The sequence below is a fragment of the Gracilinanus agilis genome, chromosome 3, assembly GCF_016433145.1.
Source record: "Gracilinanus agilis isolate LMUSP501 chromosome 3, AgileGrace, whole genome shotgun sequence".
Classification (NCBI taxonomy): domain Eukaryota; kingdom Metazoa; phylum Chordata; class Mammalia; order Didelphimorphia; family Didelphidae; genus Gracilinanus; species Gracilinanus agilis.
In genome coordinates this window covers 597,181,448-597,200,107 of record NC_058132.1, presented here as the reverse complement: position 1 = coordinate 597,200,107, position 18,660 = coordinate 597,181,448, and the positions used below count along the sequence as shown (strand labels likewise).

Below are 18,660 nucleotides of genomic sequence, written 5' to 3'. Positions count from 1 at the left end.
CACCAATGCAACCACCAACAATTTGGAAATAGGTCTTGATCAAGGACACATGACAAAACCAGTGGAAATGTCCGTCGGCCATGGGAGGGGGGAGTGCGGGGGGTGAAGGGGAAAGTAGGAGCATGAATCATGTAACCATGTTAAAAATGATTATTAATAAATGTTAAAAAAAAAAAGTAAGGTTGGTCTCCTGACCTGTCCTTTTTTCTTCCACTTGTTAAAAATTCTGAACTTAATAAATACCAAATAAAATAAATAAATACCAAATAAAACATAAACATAATAGAAAAGAGGATTGTACATGAAACTGTGAATCTCTATTACATACAATTTCCTTTCCTTTTAAAATACATAATAAACTCAATATGTAGCTTTCAAAGCTATCCTGCTTATCTGTGATTCCTTCTGACTTTCTTCTCTTCTTTTCTGTCCATTAAAAAAATGATTTGATAACTCTTTTCTTTTGTTTCTTTTGGGGACAACCCTAGCTCTAGCCCCTCTTATCACACCTTTTCCTCTTCAAAATGGAAAAAAGAAAATGAAAAATGTGTAACAAATATACAGTTAAGCAAACCAAATCTCTACATTGGACACATTCAAAAATGTTTGTCTTATTCTGCATTCATTACCTCTGCCAAATACCTGGATGGTTTTTTGATGAATCACAGGCTCTTTATGATTATTTTCTTTTCAACATGGTCACAAACCATTTCTTTAATAACAAGGAAAACAACTGGAATATTCTGAGTTTTGTCAGGAATTAAGGTTAGGTTCATTTGTCTAAATTTGCATATTCTATTCTCTCCTTTTTTTTTAAAGTTTGGACATTGGCCTTTTGTTTTGTTATTTCTAGCATGGGGCTTTCTCTGTTCAAATTTATTTGAGTCTTTTCTCATTTTTTTCTTCTGTGTCATTTCCATTTACTTTAAAACTATGATATTACAGTCCAGATGTGACTTGAATGCCCTCAATGATAAAATCAAGTTAGTTATAAAAATCTCTTCAAACTATTTAATTTACTCATTGTTTTCCTTCCAATTTCATCCTTCAATTTCCTTTACTTAGTTGAGTATCTCACCACAATGTTCTTGTTTTCTTTTTTTTTTTTTTTTGCGATCCATTATTTCCTCCTGTTTCCTGAGGTGATACTGCTCCTAATTTTTTACAAATTTATATTCCAAACTGGTATCCCTACATAAGAATAATATTTGCTGGATGAGATGGTTCCAAAGAAAGAACTGTTGGAGTCATCTTTCAAATCCATGTATTTTGGTTTTATTTAGGGGTTTTGGTTATATATGACTTTGCTCTAACAACAAGGACCAAAAAGAAAGTGTGTTTTGCATGACAATAAAATTAAATAAAAAAATAAACACAGAGATTTATGGAAGGCAAAAAAATTTTTTAATTAAAAAAAACAACAACAATAAATGAATCTTTTATCCTACTGCAGAGACAGTGTACTTTAGTGGAAAGAACCCTAGACTGGGAGTCAGGAAACATGGTTCTAGTTCCAGTTTTATCCACTAACTAGTTGTATGGCCTTAAGCACGTCAGCCTACACTTCTAGATCTCAGGTTCTAGCTCTATAAAATAAGTTGTACTGGATCTTAAGGTCTTTTCTAGTTCTAAAAATCTGATGATTCATTATAATTGGTATTTTTTGTTAGAAATTTAAAGTATCACTTTAAATAGAAAATAGAGTAACATATTTATATATTTTCAAGATTCCTGCTTTAACTTTCAAAAGTTTACATAGTAGTAATATAAGCAAATGAAAGAAATAAAACTATCCATTAGGATATTTTTTTATTATAAACTGTGTTTGAAATGTTTGATTTGATAAGTAATCAAATACTTTTAAACATATGTTTTTCCATGTACATATAAAAATGTTTGACTGAAATCCACTAAACAGATCTTAACTTTATGGACTTAAATCAAGTCAACAATTATTCTACGGAGGAGCACTTTCTGAATTAATAGAATTTAGGAGATCTGTACTTAGCTTATTATCTACTGTTGTTTACTATGGATAACCAGCATTCAGTTCTTTGATGTACTTAACAAACACTTAGAGTGCAAACAGCCTCCCCAAAAGATATTAGTTATGAAGAAACCATTTGGTGGGCAAGAAAATGAAAGCATAATCTACTAGTTTGCTGAGAATTGCTGAACACTGTCTCATGATCCTATTGCTAAACAACTACATGTTTCAGAGACAGTGTGTTGAGTTTCTATCCCTAAGCAAAATATGGTCATTTTGTTTGCTAGCTTTATGAGCTCTTATCTGCTCCCATTCAAGGACATTCTAACAACCTATAAATTCAAGTGATGATAAAAGTAGGAAGGAAAAAAAAACTTTGGATGTAAAGTTGTATATATTACAGAAGCTTGTCAGTACTAAGGAATCTAAATTAAACCATTACTAGGTATTGCTTCTACAATGGAAACAACATATGCTACACTGCCATATCTCACTTTACTACTTTTTTCTTTGGAAATAAAATAAATTTTGTCAGGGACTGTTAGCATTTCCAATAAATATTTGTTGTCTGGAAACAAAATAAACAAAAAAGTCTGTACTATACATTATAGCATATATATATTTTTTTAACATTTTTCAATATATTAATTTTATACTATGTTTAATGTTCATCTGTAAATTATGTTTTCTTGTATCAACTAAACAACAAACACTCATTAAGTAACTGTGCAAAATATATTACTAGAGAAGATAAAAAGATAAAATATGATATGGTACCTGCCATCAGATGATTTTAAAAGGTTTTGTTTATTTTCTAAGTGGAAATTTATTACATCTATAAGCACAAATTTTTCCATTAGAACTTACCTTAAATTTTAGATGAATGTCGTTTTGAAAGCAAAATTTTTCTTACTACAAGTTTTTCAGGAATATATCTATTCCATTAAAGATACCTTTAGTTTCATGCCAAAAACCATTTTATCTTATTTATATTCTAATTTTTAAAACTTGGAAGGATAGAAAATTTAATATAGCTATACATACAAATAGTATAGCATGCTGTATAGTTAATATATAAGGTCTATTTAGACATATTGGTATCTCTCTCTCTCTATTCTTTCTCCAAAGATAGATTCCCTGGTACTTTGCCAAGACTATTGACACTGATAGCCTCCTCTTGTTCTGCAAATAGGCCCTTACTTGTAGTCTTATAAACTCTTAGAACCTTGGTCAAAAACCCAATCTCAGGGCAGTAAATTCTAGCTCCAGTTTCTTCTAGCAAATTTCTAAAATGTTTACATAGGAGAAAAATGAATTTTAGAAGACTGTTTTGAGTTTGGTGTGTGGATAGACCTCGAGAAATAAATGGTGTTTATTTCCCAGTGAAATAAAAAATTCTTGGGTGTGAGGAACAAAGACAAAGAAAAAAGACAGAGGGATGGAAGAAGAAACAAAGAAAAGACATGAAAGGAATGGGTTTCTTTTTTTGTCTCTGTATTCCATATTTTACTTTACTTTTCCCTTCTGAACTTTGAAAATAAGAATGTGCATCTGTTGTGAAGAAGATTATTTAGTTATTAATTAGGAGACCTAACAGGAAGGGCTAGAGAATTCCACATGGAATGGGGAAGCAGGAAATGGCTTGCTCTCTCTCTGAGATGGACTCCATGGTGGTTGGGACAAGCTGTAACTGACCCTGGGAGACCTCAGATTTCCAGAGATCCTAAAGAAGACTGATATCTACTTGTTGGAGATTTTAGTAGAGACTATTAATCCCAACCTGAGTTTCAGGTTAACTTGGGCTGGGTTAGCTCCAGAATCTACCCACCTGAAAGAGCACTGCTAGTGGTCCTGGAGGAGCTGGAACATCACTGGAGTGAGTCTGGACTCTGCTGTGAGGATTCCCACTTCAGTCCTGCTATTCTCTGGGCCCTGTCTGGCTTAGGTCTCAGTTCAGTGTAGATAAGTCCCTTCCCTGACCTTGTGGTTTGCCCTTAGTCTGAAAGTGTAGAAACCCCTATTCCCATCCTTTACCATAGATCCCTTAATTAAAATTTTTAAAAACTCTTACCATCTGCCTGCTAGTTTCCATAGGCCCCTTGTCTAGATGGTGCAGGGTGACAGTTAGGGCCTAACTGCCACTTCTGTTAACAGACATCTTCTTAGCAGTTAAACCCAGGCTCCCTACCTTTTTTGGTCCTGCCTTCTGTCATTCCTGTCTCCCTCACACCCCACTGAGCCCACAAATAATATTTTAGTTTAACTCCCCTGTTTTTCCTCATAATATATCCTATGTTCCTCATCTGTGCACGAAGAGGATAATCAGCCAAGGTAAAAATAAATATTACATAAAAATACATGTATTTCAAATATCACATACTTGTATGGTGATGGCCAGGCACAACGATCCTGAAGAACTACACCAAGAGCGTAAAGAACAAGGGTCTGGGGAAAAAAAAGTCAATACAATTAAAAAAAGTTTAGCTAGAGTCACTGCTCAATTCTTTTATTTTCAAACCATTTAGATATTCTTTTAAAATCTTTGTTGAGAAGAGAAAGTGAATGAGGTAAAATTATCAATTATTTCTTCCTACCTCTCTAGGAATGATATGTTGGTCAACTTTTCCCTCTAGGTCCTGAAGCTTGGCAGCAATTGGTGTTAATTTAGCTGTTCGAACTGTTTCACAAAGCACTTGCCGGCAATATCTGTTTTAAGAAAAAGTATCTGCAGATGTATAATTTTTTTTTTTTGCCAATTACATGTAATAACAAATTTCCACTGCAATTTTCCTAAGTTATATGATCTAACTTATCTCTCTTACTCCTTTCCCATCTCCTTCCCAGTGTTGGGAAGGTGAAGTAAATGTCTATTCTGAAACAGGTAAATTAAAGCATCAGAAGATTGTGAAAGGAAACCTTCTTCACTAACCTCTGATGACCTATGTTTAGGAAAACAGTTTTATCACCTGTTATATGTGTTTTTCTGTGATCAGGAATAAACTATATATTTAAAACTTTATAATTTGTGATTAATAATGTAAATTTAAGTTAGATATGGGAAGGGAAAATGTACCTGATCTAAACCTGACTCCTATCTTCTTCCCCTCACCATTTTAAAAAATTTAAAAATAAAAATAAGTTTTATTGATGCTTTTTGGTTTATATTTTAGTAATTTTGGAATATAACATTTCTCCACCCCATTTCCAGGGATTAAACCTTCACTTGTAAGAAAGAAAACTGCTAAGCAAAATCAACAAATAGTGACTGAGTGACAATTTATACAACATTTTACCTCTTAGACTCATATCAAAGCACTAAAATCTTTCTTCTCTTTTATAATCATGGTTTTATTCTAAGTTCTTATATGTGGGCCAGACTATTTACTAGCTCATGATCATGGTATATTTAAAAAAATGTCAGTACTTCTATAGAAAATGCCAAGGAATAGTCTGCCATGTCCATGGTACCTATGTTCTATTTATTTGGGATATATGATACTTCTCCATCACTGTGGCTTTCTTAATTACATTTAAACCTGCCCATCCCAGTCCTTTGGTCTTATGTCCAGCCAATCAGCTGCTCAAGCAGCACTACCTTTATTTGTTACCTGTGGCAATTGAGCAGCTGCTTATTTGCATAACTTAATTTAAAAGTTCCTCAGAGCAGTATATTACAGATTAAAAAATTGATTAAAATTATCCATTTAACAAAGAAAAAATAATCCCCTTAGTATTATGACGTATACATATATAAATAACAATCTAGTTATAAAAGAAAGTTGTTTTCTAATTATTTTTTTTACTTTTTCTGCATTTTTACCTGAGCTGATCGATTTTCTCTTGAGTAATTGGACCTTTCCCAAGAACTTGATCTAATTCTTTGTGCAATTTCTTCTGGACATCTTCTGATGTAGTAAGAAAATAGACTGCCCACATGCATACTAGGAAAGAAATAGCAGTAACAATACAATGGGAGAAGCAACTTCTTATTTTGGGAGAACAAGGAAAGGATCTGCCTGCTTGCATTATTTTTTTAACTGATAAGGAAAATGCACAAAAGCCAGCCCAAAATAAAATCATGAGCTTTGACTATAACAATTTAGGAAGATATGCTAAGACGTTGATTGAATAGAGAACAAGATTATGAAGAGAATGCTGCCAAAATGAGATTCTACAATCTGGAACTTTTCTGGCAAATTAAACTGAATCTGTTAATTTAAAATTTTCCTGAGTAAAATAGTAATAATAATAAATGTAGTCAAATGTGCAGGAGTGGGGAGAATTATTAGAGTTAGTGGTTATTTCTGGTTCATAATGTAGAACATGTGCCTTATTAAGACCACAGATTGGATAAATGATTCACATTTACCAAACTCAGAGGAGATTGATCTGTAAACCTTAATTTTTAATGGGAGATAAAATTAGCTCAAAATCTGTAGTTGATTGTGTGATGAAATGAACTTTTACTTGTTCTTACTATATATGCGAATTTATAAAATTGCTGTTGGCATATGATAGACGCTTCCTTGTAGGGCAAATTAATTCTTATATTTAGAATGGGGAAATAGTAAGATTCAGAAATTGGCCTAGAAATAGATGTGATATAAAATTGGATGCAGTTGGCATTCATCTTGCCAAACTTTGCAAATAATAGCTAATGTCTTCTGGAACTACCTTTAAATGGAGCTTAGTGGAAGGTCCCAGAAGGAGTTCTGGCTCTGAATTGGAAAATAAAGGCAGTTAATTTTATTCATTAGTGTTAACAATAGCATCATATAGCCTCTCCACAGGAATACAATAGTCCAGAGAAATGTGATCACCTGTTAGCAAAGCACCCCTTTTTCTTGGACAATGTCTATATTAACCTTCACCCAGTTTTTAATTGAGCTGTCTCTTTTTTCCCCCTGGGGTCTATATTTGGTAAAAATGCTTCCCAGTTTCCCCTATTACATTCAAATTTCTTTTTGGCTGACTCCTGGTTCACTTTAACCTAATTTCAATCAATAAACATTTATTAAGCATCCACTATGTTCTAGGCTCTGTGCCAGATATGGGAATAATACAGTAAGATTCCTAGTGTTTCTCAGGTTTGACTTTGTGCCTGGAGCTGTTATTACCTGCACTAAATTAAAAAGTATGGAAGTTTTGGTTAAAAAGTAATTATTGCTGATTCTTTTTATTCTTTATCTAAAGCCAAAACTCATAAATATGAATATGTCATAAACCAGGTTATTTACTATTTTTACCAAATGTGCCTCTTTACTGACTTTTTGAAATAAATTACAGGATTTTGGCTTTGATAATATTATACAACATGCTGAATTCATTATTCAATATAGAGCTCTACATATGGTAGACACTCAATAAATACCCTGACTAGCCAAATAATAATAGCACCATAGCAAAGGATGCATTTTTATGAGAACAAGTAATCTTAAAAGAGTAGAGTTTTTGTACAATACTAGTCAACAGGTTACTGTATGATTCAGAAATGTTAGCAACAGATAATTAAAGTTCTCTAAATAGAATATAGTCCAACTTTAAAAAAATCCTAGTAAAAAACAACAGACTTGTCTATAGATATTATTTTGCAAAATTTGCTTTCCTATCTTGTCTTTTGTCTCCAGTACTTGGGTTAATTTCTCAGAGTCAAAAATGGTCTTTTTAAATTTAAGGGCAATATTCATAGGATGACATATATCAAGAGAATGAATATATTCTTTTTTTTTTAAACCTTTACCTTCTGTCTTAAGAATGGTAAAGGTAGGCAATGGGGGTCAAGTGACTTGCCCAGGATCACACAGCTGGGAAGTGTCTGAGGCCAGATTTAAACCTAGGACCTCCCATCTCTAAGCCTGGCTCTCAATCCACTGAGTTACCCAGCTGCTCCCTATCATACTATTCTTATAAATATGATTGAGGGGAACATTTTTCTTACCTTTTTGGATACTTACTATGCGCACATATATGCTATATGAATGAACACTGGCCCTAAAAATGGAGAAAACTGAAGACAAACCACACAATTTGGAATGAGACTATCTGTTAAATTCCTTCAAGAAGGATTCTATTTCAATTCATTATTTCTCTGTCCTACATTCTCTCTTTGGAAGACTTTAATAATGGCAGGATAGGATAAGATTTAAAGAGAAAAGTATCAGCAGGAAATTGAAAGGCTCACTGCCCTAGTTGGAGAGGTGTCAAAAAGCTCATTTAAAAAAGCATGAACTAGAATTCACAAACTGTGAAGCTGGGTCAAGACATTTATAACATTTTGAAGTTGCAGAGGAATTCCTAATTTGGATATGGATATAAAAAGTATCAGTGTGTATCTTTCTTTAAAAAAAAAAAAGAGTAAAAAAAAGAACAATGATGGTGGATTAAAAAAAATTAGGATATAGTCACTGAATAGCTGACTAGCTTCCGAATACATTTAACTATCTTATATGATAATTTAAGCAAAATAAAACTCTTTACTTACAATTAGCAGTTATAACACATCCTGCTAGAGAAAATATCATGCTGTCTTCTAGGATCTAGAAAATATAACAGTTAAGAGATGATATTAAGATATTTAAGGTTGACCCACATAAAGCCACACTAAATTAAATTAAAAGGGAATGATGGGGGCAGTTAAATGGTTCAGTATTTTGAGAGCCAAGCCTAGAGAGAGGAGGTCCTGGGTTCAAATGTGACCTCAGATACTTTCTAGCTGTGTAACCCTGGGCAAGTCACTTAATCCCCATTACCTAGCCCTTACCACTCTTCTGTTTTAGAACCAACACACAGTATGGATTCTAAAATGGAAGGTAAGAGTCTTTAAAAAAAAAAAAAAAGGAACAGCACAAAACCAAAGATAAAAAAAGGAAAAACTGTGTTACTTCTTTCTTCTTTACTCCTTATTCTGATTTCACTTGTCTTAAATATCACAGATACTAAGATCTGGAAGGGACTTTAAGAGCAGTGTTGGTGAAAGTTTTCCAGTTTGAGTGCCCAGAGGGCAAATTCTAGCTGTCTGTGAGCCCCCCCCCCCCACACACACACACACATTTTGGGCTAGAGCTGAGGAAGGAAGTGCTTGCTTTGGGTGGCTGGACAGAGGGGCAGGGCATGCAAAAATGCCTCAGATGCTGGGAAGAGGGGGAATGGAGCAGCTTCCCCATGCAAGGGGCAGGATGTGTGCCAATACTTGGCTAAGGCTGATCTAGAGCACCAATTCTTAACCTATTTTGTTTGTGGAGCTCTATGGCAGTCTGGTGAACTCCATGGACTCCACTAAATAACTTTTCAAAATATGCAGAATTAAATACAAAGGATTATAAAAGAAACTAATTCTAATAAAACATAGTTATTAAAGTATTTAAGAAAATAAATTCATAGACCTCAGATGAAGAACTCCTTAACAACACTACCTAAACAAGAATACTCTTCCAAAAATCCCTGACAAATTATCATTTAGCCTCTGCTGGAAGATCTTCCTGAGGGGGGAACATTTCCTGATGTAGTCTTTTGAAGAGATCTAATCAGAAATTTTTCCTTACATCAAGCCCAAATTTGCCTCTGCAGCTTCCACCTGTTGGCACCAGAGGACCAAGAAGAACCATCTAATCCCTTTTTCACATGACAGCCTTAGTATTTGAACACAACAGTCACATTCTCCCCAGCCTCCTGTACACCAAACATTCAACTGATGATCCCCACATGTCATGAATTTGAGGTTTTCCACTATTCTGTTGCCCTTTTCTGGTTACCCTCTGGCTTGTCTAAGTATTTCCTAAAATGTGGCACCTCTAACAAAACACAGAACTCCAGATGAGCCCATACCAGATCAGAATATACAGTGAACCAATGACCTTCATTGTTCTGGATGGATACTAGGCCTCTCCATACAGGGTAGGATATCACTAGAATTTTTGGTTGCCATGTCACACTGAGGACTTAGATTAAGCTTGAAATTCACTAAAACCCTCATCTTTCTTGACAGAAATTATTGCCTAAGATTTCTCTATTTCACTTTCTGAAACTGGTATTTTGATCCTAAGTATAGACATTCATCTTATTATATTTAGCCCATAATTGTAGTCTTTTGAGATATTTTTGGATTCTTTCTTTTGAATCACCTATCTTCAAAAGCACCAGTGATGCAATCAATCAATTAATCAACAAACATTTATCAAGTCCTTGCTATTTATTAAGAATTATGCTGGGACCAAGGGATACAAAGACAAATTCAAAATAGAGTCTGCCCTCAAAGAGCTTATATTCTAGAAGAAACAACATGTATGTATATAGACATATATAAAGTAGGTATAAGGTAACATTGGAGGGAAAGGTATTAGCAGCTGGGGGACCAGGAAAAGCCTCAGATGGGAGGGTAATATTTGTCCTAAGACTTGGAAGAATCCAGAAATTTCAAGAGGCAGAGGTGAAAAGATCATTTCTGAAATGAAAGATAAAATGTAGTGTGTGAGGAGTGACAAAAATGCCAAGAGAGCAACTAGGGAGTCATCTGCACAGAAATAACTAGACCATGGGTGGGACAGTCATCAAGTGAATGAATGAATGATTAAAACAGCATTGATTAAGTGTTTATTATGTGCAAGGAGCTTCAGGGACAAACAGAAAAGCAAGATAGTCCCCTCTTCCAAGGGGCTCACATTATAATGAGAGGAACGTAAAGTGTAGAGAGAAAAAGGAAGAGGTGCCAGGACTGAATCCAGGATCCAACTCTACCTAGGAGATATGGCAAAGATCATCACTGTGGAAGCAAAAGGGGACTGCACCAAACTAAGGATATTTTCTGTTGTTTCATTGATAGCCATGGACAAAGAATTCATTATTTATTGGCTGACCTATTTGTGGAGTGTCTCTCTCTACACTTAAATAGCAGGGTCCTTGAATAACATCAAGAGCATATTACTGGGCATGTATGTTCTCAGAACCTTTCCAATTTAGTAGAACATGGTGGAGATGACAGCCTGCTACATGGCCTTCAAGAACTGTGTGACCTTTAAGCAAAGGTAAAGTTTTGGAATAGGCTCTCATAGAGGGCTTGAGTTTATGTTTTTATAAGATATATTAAAAACTAAGCAAAAAACTCCACCTTAAAACTGTGTTGCCTTATTTGAAGCAATAAATACCTCGTTTATTCTACTTGATGGCAGTAAACAGGGACTCTAGCACCTCATAAGTGAAAGAGGGACTGTGTAGGTTCTGGTTTTTGGAAACAACATTTGGAAATTTCACTCTAGCAGTGGTATTAAGTAATCACAGGTTCAAAAAAAGTAGGCTTTGAGAGAAGACCCTTTCTAATGTAAAGATGCTATGTCATTTAGCAGCATCAGAGTATTATTAGAGTGAATATAGAAGGAAGATTTAAAAGTAGATTATAATGAACTGAATTCCTTTCCTTACACATGAATTCTTAATAGCTTCTGCATACAATTTTTCAGTTGTTTATTTGAGTTTATGTTTTGGGGTTTTTGTTTTATGAGATTACTCATTTACAAAAATAAACAATATGGAAATACCTTTTGCATGATAATACATGTATAACCCGGATCAAATCATTGGCTAGCACCAGGAGGAGGAAAAGAAGGGAGAGAGGGAGAGAAGATCGATCATATAATTTAAGAAAACTTGTGTGGAAATTTATTACATATAATTAGTAAAAAATAAAATAAAAATATATTTAAAAAAACAAAGAAGTTCCTTATAGCTTTCTGAGATGTCCACTCAGTCTGACAAGAGGCCCATAGGATGAAATTCATATTTGTGTCATCTTACAGAAATGGCCTCTGAAGAACCTGTCATATCTCTAACTAGGGAAGCAAACAGTACAGAAACTGGGACAGTACAGTGACCCAGAGGAATCCAGAGTCCTTAGACTCAAAATATCATCTCATGGCAAAACCAGAATCATTTCAATTCTGTCTGGTCAAGAAGCTGTACCCAACAAAAGTTCATGAACTGCCACAGTTTACAGAGTCATCAAGATTAAAGAGAAGCACAGTTACATATGGTTATTTAGTTGCTGATAATATGAGAAATACATAACAATTTCAATCATCAATTCATTCAACAAATATTTCCTAAGTATACCTATTCTATGTAAGACACTGAGCCAGGTACTGGGAAATAGATATAAATGAAATGCAGTCTCTGCCCTCAAGGAGTTCATAGGGTTATTGAGGAGATCAAGTTATACACACAAATTACTATGCAATAAAGTAAACAGGATTACCTGCTTCTCATTCAGGTTTCCTTGTAATAAGGAGTCTATGAAGATATGTTGACTGAAGCTTCTTCCTCTTCGTTCTTTTATGACTTTTTTAAAAACTGTTTCAATTTCCATAAGTGCTTAAGAAGAAACAGATTTTCAATCAAATTTAATTCATCAAAGATTTTAGTGACAAAATCTACTTATTTACTGAATGGCTGATATATTTTGTTTTGAATCAAAAGATACTTCCCAACCAACACACAGCCATGCCTTTTGTACATAGTACATTCCCTCAAACATTTCTGCAATACTACCCAACAGTAAGATTATGACAGGTAGTACCTGCCCTTTCCACTTTTCGTAGTTTTCTGGTTGTTGCCAGAAAGAAATTATAATATTGTAAAGATATTATGTCTGATATTTGACTGATTTTTGTTGCCTTTTAGTGATGTATTTATTCACTTAAATGTGGTGACTTCAGTGTTCTTTTGACTCTACTTTCTTCATTATATGTCAGTTCATACAAGTTTTTCCATGTTTCTCTGAATTCTTCATATTCTTCATGATATAGTAATATTCTATTACATTCATATATCATTTTGTTCCACTATCCCTCAATTGTTTAGCAACACATTTGTTTCCTACTTTATGTGATAATAAAGAGTGTGACTTTTACTTGGATCACAAATTCCTATATTATGTATATTATGGGAAGCAACCCTGGGTTCCTAAAGGTTATGCCAGCACATTGTAAGTTCAGATAAGTTCTACCATGTTGAAAAGGCTTCACGTGTATGCCTGGCAACATGCTGAGTCTGTTTTTAGAGGGCCAACTTAGCCATGAGGAAAACTAGATTAAGGTAATAAAGGGACCAGGACTCAACATCAAAATTAGACCTGTTCCTATATGGAAAGAGGTCATCATTTTGAACATGTCTTCTGCCACTCTGGACTATGCCTATGAGGATATGTGTAAATGTTAAAGGGCACATGAGCAAAATCATTGTGAAAAGCATAAGGAAAAAAATCGTTTCATTGAATAACTTTGATGCAAGGCTGATATTCAAGAGATAGGACATTAATTAAAAAAAATAATATCAAGAGCCATGCCCTAATGGAATGGTCAAAGGACACAAGCAAACTCTCAAAAAAGTTGCAAATTAATAACTGTTACTAATGATTGTTCCAAATCATTAATATTTTTAAAAATGTATAAAAAACCTCTTGAAATTTCATCTCATACTCGACAAAATGATAATGATGTCAAAAGATGAGACTAGTGAAAAGTGGAAAAGATAGGCACATTAATATCCCTGTGGACTGATCCAAACATTCTATAAAGCAATTTGGAAAATTTTTAAAAAGTGAATATACATAATCCAGCAAAATAATTTCTCTCATAGATTATGTCAAAATATTATGTCATTCTGTATATGTTGAATATTAGGTGCTATTTTAGTCAACAATCTCATTTTATAGATTATCTAACAGATGAGGAAACTGAAGCCCATAATGGTTATATGACTTACCCAAGATCACACAGGTAGGACCAACTATTCGAGTAGATCCTGTTATTCTAGCCCCACCTTCTCTAAAATACCAGTTATTTCTAGCATATACGGGTAGTGTTGAATTGGGTCAGATTAGCAATGGTTAGTAATGGAATCAGAGCAAGGAGGATGCTGCTATCCTAGCAAGGGGAAGAGGTAGGAGTGAATAGAATTCTTTCCCTCCCCCCTCTTGAAGCAGTTAGAGCAGAAGGAAATAACAGTTAACTGAATCCCCTTTTGGTCAAGTAATGGAGGCTGAACAAGCTTGACTAATCCAGGGCTAAATTGATAGATTGATAGGTAATAATCCCACTGAGATTAGTCATTCCCACTATTTAAAGATTATTCCCTAAACCCTAAGATAGATAAATGGTTCAGGTTGTCTTCTCAATGCAGCAGACTTGCTTTCTGGACAACAGCCGTTCCAGTACTTGCTTGGATGAAGTTTTTGCTTAGGTAATGTATATTGATGGTAAGTATAGCCTAGTATAGCTTCACACAGGCTCTCAAATCCAACTAAGAAAGGGATTTATTAATTTCAGGAAAACAGGGAGAGGGGAAGTGGATTTTAGGAATGAGGAGGAGATAAGCTATCAAAAATCTCCAATAAACTTGTTGGCTTCACTTTCCCCAAAGGGGAAAGTGCTTTGAATAACTTAACTTTTATCTCACTCACTAACTAACCTTTCTCCTAATCTAATGTTACTAAATATAAGATGGTGAAGGTAACCTTGACTAAACACCAGTTTGAATTAGAGATCAGTTGAGATACTGTGAGTGAGGTAATTTTACCAGTGCACACAGCCTGGTATAGTCTCTATGGAGTAAATCAGCAAAGTAACACCCTACTCCCTGAAGTCAGAGATGAGCTAACAAAAAGCAATGCTACATTTCTTCCCAGCCTCCCTTGAACCCCAAAAGCAGTGTCCAAAGTGTCCTTGCAAGTTGGGTGTCTTGGCTTTTTATACCCAGGTTCTTAACTGCCCCAACTGCCCACTCTCCTGGAGTTCTGGGGGGCACTGTGGAATTCTGTGAGGTAGCTTTAACTCCACTTAAGATCACGGACGTTACAGTAGCAATAGATGGAAAATAATTTTAAATTTGATCTGTGAATCATAAAATATACATTTTCATAGACAGAATGCATAGATCAGTGATGAGTATGAAAGAGAAAAACCACCAAATTTTTTCTTACCTGTCAATCTGTACTAAAACAAAGGATGTAGTACTCTAGCAATGTGAATGATTTTCTAAGTCTATAAAATAACATCATTTTTCAGCAAAGGCTTTAATTTGAAACTGTGCCTAATATCACAGAGGGGGCAGCGAGGTGGTTCCATGGATAGTCCTGGGCCTGGAGTCAGGAAGACCTGAGTTCAAATACTGCTTCAGACACTAGCTATGTGACCCTGGGCAAGTCATTTAACCCTGTTTGCCTCAGTTTCCTCATCTGAAAAATGAGCTGGAGAAGGAAAAAGCAAATCATTCAAGGATCTTTGCCAAGAAAACCCCAAATGGGGTCATATAGAGTTAGACACAACTGAAAAACAACTAAACAAAAATGTCACAGATAGAATATAAAACCACAATTAGTATTTGTTCATTATAATTTCATCTGGTCACTAAAAATGAGGAATAAAGTCAACTTACCTTCTTCATACTGCTTTTTCCGAGTTGTACTTTTGTCAAGTGAGCCATCCAGGAAACCCTTCCCAATCTCAGACCACACCTAATAAGGAGAAAAAGAAGCTATAAACAAAGTCTGCTTAAAGCAAAGCACTATGAATTTGCTTGTGAAAAAAACTTTCAAAGATATTTTAAATCTCAGTTAAGTTACTCATTAAAAAAAAGAACTCAAATATTTGTGGTATTGAAGATGAGCTATAAGAGAAATCTATATATAAACACAAATCCTCATTTCTATACATAGTTTTGAATTCTTCCAACAAAAAGCCTTTTTTCCACAGCTACTATCTTTTTTTAATTTTTAATTTTTATTTTAAACCCTTAACTTCTGTGTATTGGCTCCTAGTTAGAAGAGTGGTAAGGGTAGGTAATCAGGGTCAAGTGACTTGCCCAGGGTCACACAGCCGGGAAGTGTCTGAGGCCGGATTTGAACCTAGGACCTCCGGTCTCTAGGTCTGACTCTCAATCCACTGAGCTACCTAGCTGCCCCCCTACAGCTACTATCTTTTGAAGCCAAACCTAGTAAAAGGAGGAGCAGGAGGGAGGGATGAGCAGCAACAGTGGCAGTTAAAGATTTAGATCATCACTTTAAAAAACTCTGTATTTTCAATGTATAAAATACTTGGGAATGCATGAGGTTGAGACTTGAGATGGACTATACTATGCAAACAGTACACAATATCTAAGTTAGTTATTAAATAAGGCATGGCATGGTCTCTAATGATATAAAATAGGTATTAACAAAACAAAATTCAAAGCAACGGTTCAACCAATAATGGAAGAAAGCATGGACCAAAATATTAAGGGAGCATTCTGAATATTCAGAGAAAACTGATTTTAATTCATTTCCTAGTTTTAAATAGGTTCAGTACTTCTAATCACATTCATGACATTCAATTAAATAAACATTTATGAAGCATCTACGGTGTGCCACAAATAGTATGAAATCATGGGGATATGAAAAAAAACAAAATAATCTCTGCCTTAAGGGTCATTCTATTGGTAGAATATCATACATATTTCAGCAAATATATACCACAAGATAGTTCCAAGAAGGAGAGCATGCTGGAGAAGAAGCAGGCAAAAAAGGCCTTGTAGAGGACGTAGCACCAAAGCTGGGCTCCTAAGGAGATCAAGGATTCTACAACATGAAGGCAACAAAGGAGGGAGCTCCAGAAACAGTGGACCAACTGTTCAAAGGCATGAAGGCAGAAGAAGAGATGTCATAAGTAGAGAAAGCTAGGTGGACAGTAGAACTAGAATGGAAAGTATATGACCAGGAGTGTCAAGACAGGAAAGATAGGCAAGATCCAGATTTGGGGGATTAGGTATTCTGTCTTAAAGACAGTAAAAAGTCACTGAAGGTTTTTTGGAAAGGGCATGACAAAATTAGATCCTTGTTTTAAGAGTAAACCTTCTGTGGGAAGGGGAGAAGAGGAAGAGAAAAGAAAAAAAGAGAGAGAGAGAGAGATCTGGAGAGAAAGAGAGAGAACAAACTCTGCTTCATAAGAATGGGCGCAAAACCTAAAAAAGTTTTAAAATAAATTTATTTGGTCATTTGGCAGAGGATGGTGGAAAAGGTGTGGTTCTCTCTCCCCTAGGTTCTGTAAAGTTTACATGGTATAGGATTTTGACAAGGGTACTCAGGACACTAATTATGTGTACACACAGCTGAGCAATTTTGCCAAAAGGGCAATTTGTAAACAAGGTTGATTGAGATGGATATCAATAAATGTAACCATTCAATATAATTTGGGTGGAAGGCAAAACACAGAATCTAAAACACAGGCTTAAGTGGATCCAAAACAAGGCCTGTGAAAATGTGATGTATATTCCAAAACATAAATATTCTGGGTGGGTCTAGCACTCCAGGACCAAAATTCCTTGTAGCTGTCTCCTGATTCCTAGAATTACTGAGGTCGAGGAGATATTCTAGTTACAAATACTCTATACTCACAAAAAGTTGGATTTAAACAGCTTAATGTAATAAGGCATTTTCCCATTCAACTGAGATCAGAATATGCCTCTTGTAAGAGGTGGCACTTGAGCTGATTCTTTTTTGTTTGTTTTTGTTTTTCCATTTTTAACATTTATTAATATTCATTTTTAACCTGTTTATATGCTTCATACCCCTACTTTCCCCTTCACCCCCCTGCATTCCCCCCCACCCATGGCCGACGCACATTTCCACTGGTTGTAACTTGTGTCCTTGTTCAGGGCCTATTTCCACATTGCTGTTAGTTGCATTTGTGTGGTCGTTTCAAGTCTATATCCCCAATCATGTCCACCTTTACTCATGCATTGAAGCAACTGATTATCTTCTATGTTTCCTCTCCTGCAGTTCTTCCTCTGAATGTGGGCAGCGTTCTTTACCATAAATCCCTCATAGCTGTCTTGTGTCATTGCATTGCTGCTGGTACAGAAGTCCATTGCATTCGATTTTACCACAGTGTATCAGTCTCTGTGTACAATGTTCTTCTGGCTCTGCTCCTTTCACTCTGCATCAGTTCCTGCAGGTCTCTCCAATTTGCTTGGAATTCCTCCAGTTTATTATGCCTTTTAGCACAATAGTATTCCATCACCCGCATATACCACAATTTGTTTAGCCATTCCCCAATTGAAGGACATACCCTCCTTTTCCAGTTTTTTGCCACTACAAAAAGCGCAGCTATAAATATTTTCGTACAAGTCTGTTTATCTATGATCTCTTTGGGGTACAAACCCAGCAATGGTATGGCTGGATCAAAGGGCAGGCATTCTTTTATAGCCCTTTGAGCATAGTTCCAAATTGCCAGCCAGAATGGTTGGATCAGTTCACAACTCCACCAGCAATGCATTAATGTCCCAATTTGGCCACATCCCCTCCAGCATTCATTACTCTCCCCTTCTTTCATTTTAGCCAATCTGCTAGGTGTGAGGTGATACCTCAGAGTTGTTTTGATTTGCATTTCTCTAATTATTAGAGATTTGGAACACTTTCTCATGTGCTTATTGATACTTTTGATTTCTTTTCCTGAGAATTGCCTATTCATGTCTCTTGCCCATTTTTCATTTGGGGAATGGCTTGATTTTTTTATACAATTGTTTTAACTCTTTGTATATTTGAGTAATTAGACCCCATCAGAGTTTTTCGTTATAAAGATTTCTTCCCAATTTGTTGTTTCCCTTCTGATTTTGACTACATTGTTTTTGTTTGTACAAAAGCTTTTTAGCTT

General features: G+C 35.2%; 1 protein-coding gene across 1 annotated transcript in view; it reads right to left on the bottom strand.

Moving 5' to 3' along the window:
* The window catches only part of LOC123242704 (cytochrome P450 20A1), a 72,581-nt gene that overhangs the window by 18,855 nt on the left and 35,066 nt on the right, over nucleotides 1–18,660 (bottom strand). The window contains exons 6-11 of the mRNA XM_044670648.1: nucleotides 15,410–15,488; nucleotides 12,231–12,346; nucleotides 8,469–8,523; nucleotides 5,808–5,928; nucleotides 4,582–4,693; nucleotides 4,368–4,432 (exon numbers count right to left, since the gene is read on the bottom strand). Of these exons, the coding sequence (XP_044526583.1) occupies nucleotides 4,368–4,432; nucleotides 4,582–4,693; nucleotides 5,808–5,928; nucleotides 8,469–8,523; nucleotides 12,231–12,346; nucleotides 15,410–15,488 (548 nt within the window). The remainder of the gene's footprint in view (nucleotides 1–4,367; nucleotides 4,433–4,581; nucleotides 4,694–5,807; nucleotides 5,929–8,468; nucleotides 8,524–12,230; nucleotides 12,347–15,409; nucleotides 15,489–18,660) is intronic.